Here is a 13,228-nt window from a genome sequence, read left to right on the forward strand (position 1 = left end):
ACTGTGCTTGTAGACTGTATTCCTGCTTCTCTAACCTTTGCCTGGCTTGTACGTTCAAGTCCCCCTCCTGCAATGAGTTCCACCTGCATGGAGTGCACTGCAGGACTGAGACTTTGTCCAGGAGGAGAGCACAAGGAGACGGCATAGCGCCCTGAACCTGAAGCATGGCCATACATAGAGCGCCTGAAGCGGCGGCCGTGATTTTTAATCTGAAAATGTTTTTGGTTGTAGCTTTTTAAAATATCAATACAAAATGCAAATCAAAGATGGGAAATAAAAGCTAGGCTGTGTAGACTGCCTAATTTGTACAAAATGACGCACAAGTACATTATGTCAATTGTTACTGCCTAGTTAAATGAGAGAGGGGTTTTGTGGGAGTCCTTGAACAGTGGTCAGGGGATCTTCTTCTGGAAAAGTTTGAGAACCACAGATGTATAGAATTCAGACTAGCAGCCGCGTTAGTCTGTATCTGCAAAATGAACAGGAGTACTTGTGGCACCTTAGAGATTAACAAATTTATTAGAGCATAAGCTTTTGTGGGCTACGGCCCACTTCATCGGATGCATGTAGTGGAAAATACAGTAAGAAGATATATATATATATACACAGAGAACATGAATGGGTGTTACCATACACACTATAAGGAGAGTGATCAGTTGAGGTGAGCTTTTATCAGCAGGAGAGAAAAAGAACTGTTTGTAGTGGTAATGAAAATGGCCCATTTCTGGCAATTGACAAGGAGATGTGAGGAACTGTGTGTGTATGTGTGTGGGGGGAAATAAGCATGGGGAAATAGTTTTACTTTGTGTAATGGCCCATCCACTCCCAGTCTTTATTCAAGCCTAATTTAATGGTGTCCAATTTGCAAATTAATTCCAATTCAGCAGTCTCTCATTGGAGTCTGTTTTTGAAGTTTTTTTGTTGTAATATTGCGACTTTTAGATCTGCAATCGAGTGACCAGGGAGATTGAAGTGTTTTCCAACTGGTTTTTGAATGTTATAATTCTTGACGTCTGATTTGTGTCCATTTATTCTTTTACATAGAGACTGTCCGGTTTGGCCAATGTACATGGCAGATGTATAGGATTCCACATACTACACAATGAATATTACCATGTTTTAATGCACTTCAAGTTTAAAATTCACAAGGGTGTGATCAATGGGCATTGAATTGGGTGAGTCTTATCAATGAGAATAGTTTTAGTCTGTTTCTCTATCTATCACAAATATTTCAAAAGTGATGGTATCTAAGCACCAAACTATCGTTAAAAGGAGCACAACCATGTTCAAAGAGGGCTCTCCTCTGTTTCTCTGCATTACAGTTTTCCCCCTTCTTTTCTTCCTTTTTTTTTTCTATTTTCCTTTTTTCAGTCTCACTTTTCAAAACTTCACCAACTTTGGAAAAGTCAACAGGCAGCAAAAAGGAAAATGGAACTCTGTCACCTGGTGACTCTTCCAATGCTGGAGATGTTTTGGAAAGTTATAGAGACAAAAAAGGAAAAAAATACTCTACATGTCATCCGTTCTACCACATCGGTTGTAAAAAAAAAAAAAAAGAATCAAAATAAAAAGATCAATTTGAAATTAAATTAATTTTTTCCTGGAAAACAAAAATCAAATGAAAAATGTTGAGGGAAACAGTAAGTTTTATGACCACATCTATTACCTAACCACAGTTCTGACAAGGGACTTTGACTCAGCTACTCTATCTCACTGTTATCTTCACATCTCTTTGGCAAGGATCAATTAACCAACAGCTGGAAAGGTTCCCCTTGTTTGCGTGTTGATGGTGGATTTGATGGGTTGCAAAGGGCTGGACTCAATTACCGAAGAGGTCCCTACCAGTCTAAGCTAACAAGCTCTCTCCTCTGTCTGGGGAAGCAGAAACCACACTGTTGCCAAACACTGAAGCTTTGCACGTCAGGGTTCGTTTACCTATGCCGATGACACAGACATCCGCACGGAGGACTTTCCCACTCTTCAGGACAACTTCCTTAAGCTTTAGGGGACACAGATGAAAATCATGGTTACTTTAAGGACAGAAAAGAACCTAGCAGTACCCAGCTGAGTTGGAATCTCGCTCTCGTTCATGAGATAAGGGGAAATGACTCTATTGTAATTCTGCTTCAATGAAGAGATTATCCTGCAGGATTCTCACTCTTGGGTCTTGGCTCCCTAATGTAAACCCTGTAGCTGCAGGTTTCTTGCTCCCTAATGACAGTGGTAATGCATGATATATGTCGCACCAATCTCCCCTTTAGCTGGTGCTCACCAACCATCCTAGATCCTAATTGCTGTCCAAACCCCTATCATGGAAATCTCTCCACAGTAAAATCCAGCCACAAAAATACAGTGGGCTGAAATGTGTGTTGCCCTCAGAGATGTGTTGGTGGGCATGGTGAGAGAATGTGAATTTAATAGAACAGAAACGAGAAGAAGCAATGAACCAGCAATGAAACGAACCCACCTCTGACAGACAGACCTCCGGACTCCTCCAGACATGCACACAAAGGGGGCCAAATTAGGACTGCCCGGGTGACTTGAATTCTGGCATTGCTAATTTCTCTGTGCTTGACTTTTCTCATGCCGTATTTCATTAATGGATGGGCAAGGCACCCTGACTGCACAACGGGCATGTGGGCCCTTGAATGATGTCGCAGGATAAGCCTTGTCCCAGCAGTGTACAGCGTGGAATCACCAAAAACAGGAGAATCCCTCAGCCCATAATTACTAGAGGCTGGTAGTGACCCCTATATTTAATTTGAACCCAGTTCATTCCGCAGACTGTGCTGGGAGGAGGTGGGGATGGGGGGCCTGGCCTGCTCTCTCTACCCACTTTGGAGAGATAGGTGCCCCTAGGGCTGCAGGTTGGGAACGGTTCCTGCACTCCTTTGAGCTCCTTCCACACACTCATGCACAGGTCAGGCACAGTCTGGCCCACAGTCCCCTTCCCTCAGCCCCGCAACGCTCCGCTCCTGGAGCACCAGCCGCTGTACCTTGCCCTCCTGCTCCCGCAGCTCAGACACTTCAGTCTGCATGTAGAACTTCACCCTGTTGTTTTCAAACATCTGTGCAACGAGAGAGAGACACGAGTCCTTACGCTCTGGAGCTGCCACTAGCTTCTGGCTTCTCTGACTCTTCCTCCACAATCCCATTCCCTCCTTCTTGAGCTACAGCTCTCAACTCGGCTTGAGGGCGCACTGGAAACGGGCTCTCTGAGCAGCTCTGCGTCTCGCCTGCTCCGTGGGGTGTCATAATTTTGCAGTGTAGGAACACAAAATACTTGAGCATATTGCAATTAGGCCAATGGGGAGGATATGGCCAATGTTTTCTTTTAGGTGTCAACCACCGTGCAGCACTTTATAGCTTCAGAACACTGCATGCACATTTAATACATCAAATAAACCGAACACAATGATACCATTAACTGATAGTGCCAGCAGGGAGGTAAGACGTGCACAGCTGTCCTCCGCACAGCAGGAATCAGGGTCACTGACCCCCTTGCTTGATCCAAAATAATCCTCTAAGAGACTGGTAAGTCATAATCACCTTCATGAGAGCTTGGCCAACCTTCTCCCCAAAGAACTTCTTGAAAGGCACTTCTTCCAGCTCAACCACAGACACAGAATGGGCCTTCTCTGTCAGGTAGGCTGCCACCTCCATCCCTGGGGAACAGAAGCAGGTCAGAGACAGCGCACGCCACTCCCTGCACTTCAGTGAGGTCTCTGGAGCTGAATTCAAGAGCTGTCAGGTGGTGGCTAGAGATGTGAGAACTTTCAATTCGCCCTTTCAGGGCTGGGAACAGCTGCCATGGCATGAGCGGCTGTCTTTGGGCTCAGCACAAGGATGCACTGCAGATGGTATGAAGAATGTTTTCCTAGCAAGCCGCTCTCTCAGTCTATTGTAAGTGCTAGGGGGCAGCGACCACCTTTTTGTTATACGTGTGTAACGTCACCCCTTCCCTCCTAGCACTGTCAGGGTCTGATCCATACTGGGGTCTCTGGTATGACTGCAATTTGAGGACTACCGCTGGTATGCATAACGATAATTGTGGCTCAGCATGACCTGGGTTGCCTCAAACAGCCTGATTCCCCGCGATGGGAACTGGAATTGCTATTCTGGGATATTAAGAGTATTCATAGGGTGGGCAGAAACCTTCTGCTCTCCAAAGGGCTTCACAGTGATCGTTTCTGTGTTTAACCACAAGACCAATTATTTATTTGTGAAATGCTTACGAGGAGGAAGCCACAAAAAGGCTTTGAAGACTGAAGTAAGTGATGCACTGTAATATACTTAGTAAATGGTCATTGAAAAGCATCGCGGTTTGCAGCGGTGTTGTAGCCATGTTGGTCCCAGGATATGAGAGACACAAGGTGGGTGAGGTAACATCTTTTATTGGATCAACTTCTGTGGCTGAAACAGATAAGCTTTCGAACTCCACAAGCCTGAAGAAGAGCTCTGTGGAGCTCGAAAGCTCGTCCCTCTCACCTACAGAAGTTGGTCCAATAAAAATATTACCACACCCATCTAGTCTCTCTCATTTAAAACCATAACTTTATGAATAGAAGAACTAGGAGGAACATACATTCTGTGGCTGGGATCATAGTCAAGCTTACTGAATTATACATTGCAAGTATGATTCATTGTGAATTTAGCTTTTTTTTTTTTCTAATCATGAACCAATCCCGATGTCTGGGAATGTGTTTGTTATTTGGAAGCATTGTTCAAATAGCCTGGCCAAGAGATTTTCAACCTATCGGCTGTCTGTGAATTGTTCACTTTGACTATTTGCAGTTTGTGACTGGTCGCCATGGTTGCGTGTTATAGTTTCTGCTTCCTGACTGGATAGATTACATCTTGAAACCAGGAAACTGACCCAAACAATAAGTATCCAATATGTGCGTGCAGTTCATAGACTGGTCAGCCTAATTGTTCAGTCTTCTCGACGATTAATTAAATTAATTTACCAGTTGGGGTCGGGAGGGCTGTGTCCTGGACAGCAGTGACTCAGAGGTCATGGTGGAGACCAGCTGAATATGAACTCCCAGTGCACTTCAGTGGCTATAAAAGGGCTAACACAATCTTTGAATGTACAAAGAGAGGAATATTGAGTAGGGAGGTGTTATTGCCTCTATCTGCAGCATTAGCAAGACCATTGCTGGATACTGTGTCCAGTTCTGATATCCACTTCAAAAAGGATGTTGAAAAATTGGAAGGGGTCAGAAAAGAGCTACAAGAACCATCAGGGATTTGGAAAACCTGCCTTATAGGTTACAGATATAGATATCAAAGAAGATGTTAAAAATTTGCAGCTTAGTTTATTTCCCATTTGAATTTGTCTACCTTCCTATTCCAGCCTTGGATCTTGGTATGCCTTTATCTGCTAGATTACAAAATTCTTCTCTCCATGTAAGTACTTCTAGACTGCGATGAACTCACCTCTTAACCTGCTCTTGGACAAGGAGGGGATGGGATTTTCAGCAATGCCACCATTAGTTAGGAGCACAAGTCACTGCAAATCTCAGCCTGAGCTCCTTTCGTCTCTTGCAGTAAGGCACATTTTCCAGCCAGTTAATCTCTCTCATAGCACTTCTCTGAACTCTTCCCAGTTATTAACATTCCTTTTAAATGGACATGGTATTTCAGGGCTGGTCTCACTGGCCCTTTATGCAGAGGCAATATCACATCCCCTACTCCAACTCGATAGTCCCCTGCTTATAAGACCATTATGTCTGAAGTCATGACGACAAGCTTTGTTATTTATTTCAGAGTAGCAGCCGTGTTAGTCTGTATCTGCAAAAAGAACAGGAGTCCTTGTGGCACCTTAGAGACTAACACATTTATTTGAGCATAAGCTTTCATGGGCTACAGCATCCGAAGAAGTGGGCTGTAGCCCACAAAAGCTTATGCTCAAATAAATGTGTTAGTCTCTAAGGTGCCACAAGTGCTCCTGGTCTTTTTGTTATTTATGAAATCCATCTTAATTCGTAATGAGTAACCCCTCTGTCTGTGAGTATTCAAGAAGTATTATAAGAACCTGAAGAGAATGGAATGTTACCAATACAAGTAGACAATTGTGGCAATAGCCACAAGCGAGTCGTACGAAGGGAATTTTTCATTTAAAGGACATCATGTGGCTGCATACAAAAATAAAACATCCCATAAAATTCACTAGCTCCATGAACCAGCTACATCTTTTAAGGATCTACAATAGATTATTCTGGCCAAAAAGATCACAAGAAAATGTAAGGGGGAGGCACAGGTCAAAAATATGATGTTAAGGTCTGACCTCATGAATGAAACAGGACATCAAATTTCATCCAGTGATTCCTGCATCCAGTCTAAGATCTGAGCTAGAGCAGATCTTTTAGAGAGACATCTTGATTTAAAGATTTCAAGGGACGGAGACTCCACTATTTCCCTAGGTAAACTGTTCCAATGGTTAACTACCCATGTGGAAAATGAGGAATTATAAAGAAAACTATAATATAACATCTCAAAGGGGAAATTCTGCCCAAAGGCCCCTGAATGGGATTCTTGAGATGTTCTGCCCAAGACCAGATCTCACCAAGGAAAGAGGCTCCCACTATAACTGCATTCTTGCTGCTGGCCAGTTTCACTACCCGGTTGGCATCTTCAGGGGTTCGGATGTTGAAAACATTCTCGACTTCTTTGCCTTTACAGCTAAGGGCTTTGGGCCTGAAAAACACACATTCAGGAAAAGGTTTTGTCAGGTTTCAATTGTGGTTTTCTTATCTGCATCCTTTCTGTTACTAAACATGTCTCTGCAAGCGCAGCACAGAGCGACTCAAGGAGCCAACACACTGTCTAATAGAACTGCAAGTGATCTTCCAGCCTGCTCTCTGACACCGGCCACTACCAGCTCTTGCAATCTCCAAAATAAAATGTAAAATCTCCGTAATAGAGGTGGTCACAGAGAAAGTTTTCTGATCCCCAGCAGTTACTGATTGGCTGGTGATGTCAAGCAGGAGGGGTTCTCTCTCTCATAAATGTTTGTCCCATTTAATGTAACATATTCATTTGTATTCATGATTAAGCTTGACCTGCCCTTGCTATCAGAGCGAGATGGCAGCAGGTTACTTCTGAAGATGGGTGTTTTCATTATGCTCTCCAGACTGCCTGGGGCTCAGTAACTCAGGCCCAAACCAGTTCCCTCCATCTGTGCCAGTGACAAGGGGCATGGTGCTGGGGTGCAGAGATTGTAGCCACACTGCAGCAAAACAACAAATTGTACAGCAGAAATGCTGAATCTGGTGGCATCTTGAAAAAAATGTCAACTACTGCAGCTGCCCCAGGGACCCTGACTGAAATGAATGAAACAGTTCACATCTTTTAGAACTATTGTTTCAGGCTTTCTGCAGACTCAGGCACGGGATCCTGCCTCAGTGACAGCTGGTCCAGTTTTCAGAATTATCTCCCGTACCAAAAGAGCTGGAATCACAATGACCAACTAGAGAAACGTGAGGTTCTGGGACCCAATGCTGCAGCAATGCCTGTGTCATTACTTATACACAACAGAACAGAAATTGAGAAAGAGACATCCCAAAACAGCCCCCAGACTGGTGACTTGGGCATTGCCCTGGGAAGTAGGATGCCTTCGTTCAAGTCCCTGTTCCACATTAAGTGTTTGAGAACAGATCTCCCGCCGTATGCTCATGTGAGTGCTCTAATCACTGGGCTATGGGCTCTATCTCTGGTTTTTCCATGAGAAAGTCTGTTCTTACTCAGGCACTTAGCACCAGGAAAAGGGTCACAGCTGCGAGTCCCCACAGGAGACAAACACTTTCCTCCAGCCCAAAGTTAGGTGAAGGCATGTGTTAAGCCCCACCCCCTTCCTCTGCATTTCTAATTGGCTAGCTCAGGAGGCTCCCCATTCCGCTTGCTGGGGTCTGCCAATCCCATTCTTAGGCCCCTAACTCTCCCCCTGCATTGCATTAGGGAGTGTGGGCACCGTGCTACAGCAGGGCCAGAGGGCAGCAGAGGTGTGATAGAGGGGAGGTATGTAAGCCCCAGGATGAGCAGAGCCTTATTCCCTGTGGACTAAGGAGAGGTCACTACAGGTTAATCAGAGCACCTGGAGCCACAGTAGCATTGGCCATTTGCCACAGCACCTAACTCAGAGCTGAGGAGTCCACTGGGTGGCAGGCAACTAAAAATTAGGCATTGCAGTGCTCAGCTTTGCGACGCTCAAGTCTCTATGTGGATCTAGCCCTAGGGGATCTTAAGCAGATATGGGCTTCGATTACATCTGAAAATGGGATTCAGGCTCTTAAGTAACTTTGGTGCTTTTGAAAATTTTATCCAGGCACTTACGTATAAGGGTTTTAAAAGTATTTTCAAAGAATATAGTAACAGATGAACATTTAGGACTAGATTCCCAAAGAAACTTGGGCATGACAATGCTGAGTATCACCCGCCTAATTTTTAGATGCCTGGAAAAAAATCACTGGGAGTCACAAAGCCTGGGTTAGGTGTTATGACCCAACTGCCCCAGTTTGGCAACAGACTAGGGGTACATAGTTCCTAGTCTGTATGCCAAGACATGCCCAGATGGGCATGCTTCCCCTACCGTCACCATCTTCATGAAGTTTCACCAAAGGCAGGGCATCTGGGGTCTCTGCCGAATGCTAAGAACTTTCTGATGGTCATGGTTATTGCAGGATGTATGTATGGAAAAGATTTTAAGAGTTATGTGGGGCCCAGTGAGCTGGGGGGATGGTGTCACAGAGGTGGGGAAAGGAAAATCTGCGCATGTCTGTGAGTTTCAGGGGTACAATCTTGACCACATATCTTGGTGTGGATTGTCCCACTGTGCTACTATACATACCTAATGCTATCATAGGCAGGAAGCTACATTAATGCAGGGTTAATGTTGTACATTTAAACACTCACAAACCAGGAAATGTGAATGTTAAGGGCATACATGCGAAAGGTAAATCTACTAGTATGGCTTACAGTACAGGGCTCAGGGTTCTGTATCATGACCTTCAGGCCCATAACATCTATTGGCAAGCCTCCATATCTTAGTCACTTCCCGTATATATTCCTGCTCTCGATGCACATTCAGATCTAGAGCTGTTCAGAAAATGGTATTTCTGTCCCAGAGAAATTCTGGTATTTCATCCTGAAACAGGGTCCTCCTATTTCCAGGTCAGAATTAGGGTCTAATTCTGCAAAACACACTCATAGGAGCCATAGGTGCTGTCTCTGTGGGTGCTCCGGGGCTGGAGCACCCATTGAGAAAAATTGGTGGGTGCTCTGCACCCACCGGCAGCCAAGCTCCCCTCCCTGCCCCCCCCCCAGCTCACCTCCACCTCCTCCCCTGAGCACACGGTGTCCCTGCTTCTCCTCCCAGCACAAGCTCTGGGAGGAAGGGGGGTGGAGCGTAGGGTTACCATATTTCCACAATCAAAAAAGAGGACACTGGGGGGGAGGGGAAGCCCTGCCCTAGCCCTGCCCCCGCCCAGCCTCCACCCACTCCCTCCCACTTCCCACCCCCTGACTGCCCCCCTCAAAACCCCAACCCCCCCTGCTTCTTGTCCCCTGACTGCCCCCTGCTGAGAACCCCCCACCCTAACTGCCCCCCCAGGACCCTACCTGTCTCCTGACTGCCCCGACCCTTTTCCACTCGCATGGGTGGCAGGGTTGTAGAAATTTTGGTGCCCAGAACCCCCGCCCCGCCTAAGGCTCTAGGAGGGGGGTTGGGTGAGGGGAGGAGGTCTGGGGTGCAGGTCCTGGGCTGGGGATTAGGGTGCAGGAGGGGTGCAGGGTGCAGGTTCTGGGATAGAGTTTGGGTGCTGGGTGCAGGCTCCGGGCTGAGGCAGGGGGTGGGTGTGCAGGAGGGGGTGAGGGGTACAGGCTCTGGGATGGAGTTTGGGGGTGGGAGGCGGTTCAAAGGGAGGGGGTGCAGGCTTTGGGAGGGAGTTTTAGGGCAGGAGGGTGTGTGTGGGAAGGGGAGGGGGTTTGAGAGGGAGTTTGGGGATAGGAGGGGATGCAGGGGTGAGGGCTGTGGGTCTGAGGATGGGGGTTCATGATGCAGGAGGGGGCTCAAGGCTGGGGCAGAGGATTAGGGTGCGGGGGGATGAGGGCTGGGGCTGAGGGGTTTGGGGCATTGGAGAGGCTCAGGGCTAGGGTGGAAGGGCAGCCTGTCTTCCCATTAGTGGATGGGGGATGCTAGGACCCGGGGGCAGCAGACAGCAGTTGCTGCTGGCTCTGGCAGTAGAAGCAGGCAAGGGAGAGGCAGGGAAGGGGAGGCACAGCGGGGGGTCGCGGGGGGGGGGCAGGTGGAGGCCGGGGACCCAGCCAACACTCCCCCGCTCCTTGATTGCCCCCCCCCGACTCCCCTTACCATTCTGGCTCCACGTGTTTGCAAAACACGCTGCCAGGTGGGTCGGTTTGTGTGTTACACAGGGCTGCAGACAGAGGGAGGGGGAGCAAGGGAGGGCTCTGGCTGCTGGAGGCCAATGGGAGCGGGTCAATCGGCCCAGCCGCCCAATCAGCAGCCGCACTCTGCATGGAAGGGAGGCGAGGGAGAAAAAATCCCGGACATTTTAACCTTGTTACCAATTCCTCCCGGACGCTATTTAGAGACGGGGTGGGGCGGGGGTTGGGGGGGGTTGAGCCCCCACCGGCGCCAAGAGAAGTTGGTGCCTATGATAGGAGCAATCTTTTACTCATGAAAGCAACACAATAGTTAAGACTGAAACTGTGAAATGGAATGCTAAACTGTATTATACAGGTGGCTCCCTGTGTTACATACCTTAAGCTCACAACAGCCATTCCTTCCTGGCAGCGCATTAAAGGATTTTATAGTGAACACATCTTGTGTGTCTCTCTCTGGGAAGGAAGGTTTGTAGACAGTCCATATCTGGGACAGAAGCCTGACTTGCTAGTAGCAGTCAGGCTTGTACTGAGTACAAGATGTACATGACATAGCGTCGGAAGTAAGCAAGTGCCAGAGGAGAGCGGAAACAGAGGGCACAAATAAAGGTTGTCAGATCTCATACCACTCTTCAGTGCTCCAGAGAACGTTAGCTTTGATGGAGCTGCATCATGGACAGACTGGAAGCAACATTTTGCAAGATTTCACCTTGCTACAAAATTCCACCAGGACCCTGGAGATATCCAGGTATCGTCTTTAATTTATGCTTCGGGGAAACCATTAGAGCATATCTTTAAATCCTTTGACTTTACTGAAGAGTCACAAAGATGACTATGAAAAAGAGTTTGGGCCATGTTTGATGCATACTTTATACCTCAGAGAAATATGGTTTATGAAAGAGCATGTTTTCACAAGAGAATTCAGGAACAGAGAAAATTTGAATCTTTTATAAAAGTCCCCAATGCACTGGCTGATAGGTGATTCTGGGAACACAAACCATACAAGTATCAGAGACAGGCTGGTTATTGGGTTAACTGACAAGAACCTCTCAGCAACCACAATAAAAGACAGACTTAAAACTACCCATAGCTATGTAGATAGTAAAGCACTCTGAACTAGTCAAACAGCAGAACAAAAGACAGGAGCAACCTGAAAAACCTGAAACTTGGAGGCTGTAAACATGGACAACATGAATGCTAAAAGTCATTACCATAAAAGCCTTGAAGCTATAAGGGGAGTACTAGATTAACTACAAGGCATTTCAGACTTAATGCACAAGATGTGGAAAATTTCCCAGCTCAATATGTGTAGCCAGCTAAAGATGCAATAGAGAATAAATGCAAAAAATATGAACATTTTGCAGCTGTTTGCTGTACCAAAGCAGTCAGGGAGTTGATTCATATTACAGACAATCATGAGCCATTGTTTCTGGGATCTATCATGTGTGATGGCAGAGCCTGAAAAGTGAAACTGAATATTCATGCAATGACTATTTACTTTAAAACTGACTCAGGAGCAGACACAACTGTCATCTCAGAAGGGACCTGCAGTCACTTTCAACCTTTCACAGAGCTGAAGTCACCTGACATGGCCTTGAGTAGCCCCAGAGATGTTCTGAACTGCATGGGCCAGCTCACCACAGAAACAGCTTACAAAGACAAAAGCTATGCATTCAGAGTGCATGTGATCAAATGATCAAAGACCAAAAGCCTTCTCAACCGCAGTGTGGCAGCCTTAGTAAGAAAGGCAAAAGAACTTGACAGAGAATTTCATGATACTGGACTTTTGAAATGAGATCCAGCACAAATAAACTTGAGAAAATGCTGAACCATGTAGTGTACACACACCTTGCAGGATTCCTATCCTGTTGCTTCATAAAGGGGAAAATGAGTTAGAGAGACTGGAACGAATTGGCATTATCAAGAAAATCTGAGCCAACAGCATGGCGTGCCCCAGTGATATTGGTTATAAAGAATAATGGAAACATATGAATCTGTGTGGCCCCTAAAGACTTAATGAAGCAGTTGTGAAAGAAAAATATATCCTCCCAATACTGGATGACTTCCTCCCCAAAGCAAAAGGAGCTAGTCTTCTCCAAGCTGGATGCCTCAAGCAGATTCTGGCAAACTTCCTTTAGCCAAAGAGTTGTAAATTGACTCAATTTATCACACCCTTTGGGAGATTTTGCTTTTGAAGACTACCCTTTGGGATTTCCAGTGCATCTGAAATTTTCCAAAGACAAATGGCAGAACTGTTAATGAACAAATGGAGTTGTAGTTTTCATGGATTATATTTTGATATATGGGACTTTGAAGGAAGACCACAACAAAACCTTCAGTGATGTTCAAGCATAATCAGTCCGTCCAGACTGAAGCTAAACAAAGAAAAGTGTGTTTTCCGCCTACCCCAAATCGAGTTTTTTGGGACAAATATTAAACAGCAACGGAATCAGTCCAAGCCCTTACAAAATAAAAGCAATTTGAGAATTGAACACACCAACAAATATAGCAGAACTGAGTCCCGTACTGGGGATGGTAAATATCTTGTTCGATACCTACAAGATTTCTACAGTGATAAAACTACTGAATGAACTGTTAAAGTCCAACACATCATGGCTATGGGGGACAAATCAAGAAATAGCCTTCAAAGGGTAAAAGAAGTGATCTTAACAGCTCTAGTTCTCAAGTAGTATGATGTGAACAAACCCACAATGGTCAGTATAGATGCAAGCAGCTATGGCCTAGGTGGCGCATTGTTTCAACAACATGGCTCCGAGTGGGAGCCAGTTGCATTTTGCCCTTGCACATTCACAAACCAGGCAGAGAC

The 13,228-nt window shown here is 45.9% G+C and overlaps 1 protein-coding gene across 2 annotated transcripts in view; it reads right to left on the reverse strand.

The window, feature by feature from the left end:
- The window catches only part of AIFM3 (apoptosis inducing factor mitochondria associated 3), an 85,406-nt gene that overhangs the window by 22,117 nt on the left and 50,061 nt on the right, over window positions 1-13,228 (reverse strand). For both annotated transcript variants that reach the window (XM_054006666.1, XM_054006665.1), the window contains exons 11-14: window positions 6,569-6,699; window positions 3,550-3,665; window positions 2,997-3,068; window positions 1,936-1,999 (exon numbers count right to left, since the gene is read on the reverse strand). In XM_054006666.1, coding sequence (XP_053862641.1) covers window positions 1,936-1,999; window positions 2,997-3,068; window positions 3,550-3,665; window positions 6,569-6,699 — 383 coding nt within the window. The remainder of the gene's footprint in view (window positions 1-1,935; window positions 2,000-2,996; window positions 3,069-3,549; window positions 3,666-6,568; window positions 6,700-13,228) is intronic.

This window comes from Malaclemys terrapin, chromosome 16, assembly GCF_027887155.1.
Source record: "Malaclemys terrapin pileata isolate rMalTer1 chromosome 16, rMalTer1.hap1, whole genome shotgun sequence".
NCBI classification, from domain to species: Eukaryota; Metazoa; Chordata; order Testudines; family Emydidae; genus Malaclemys; species Malaclemys terrapin.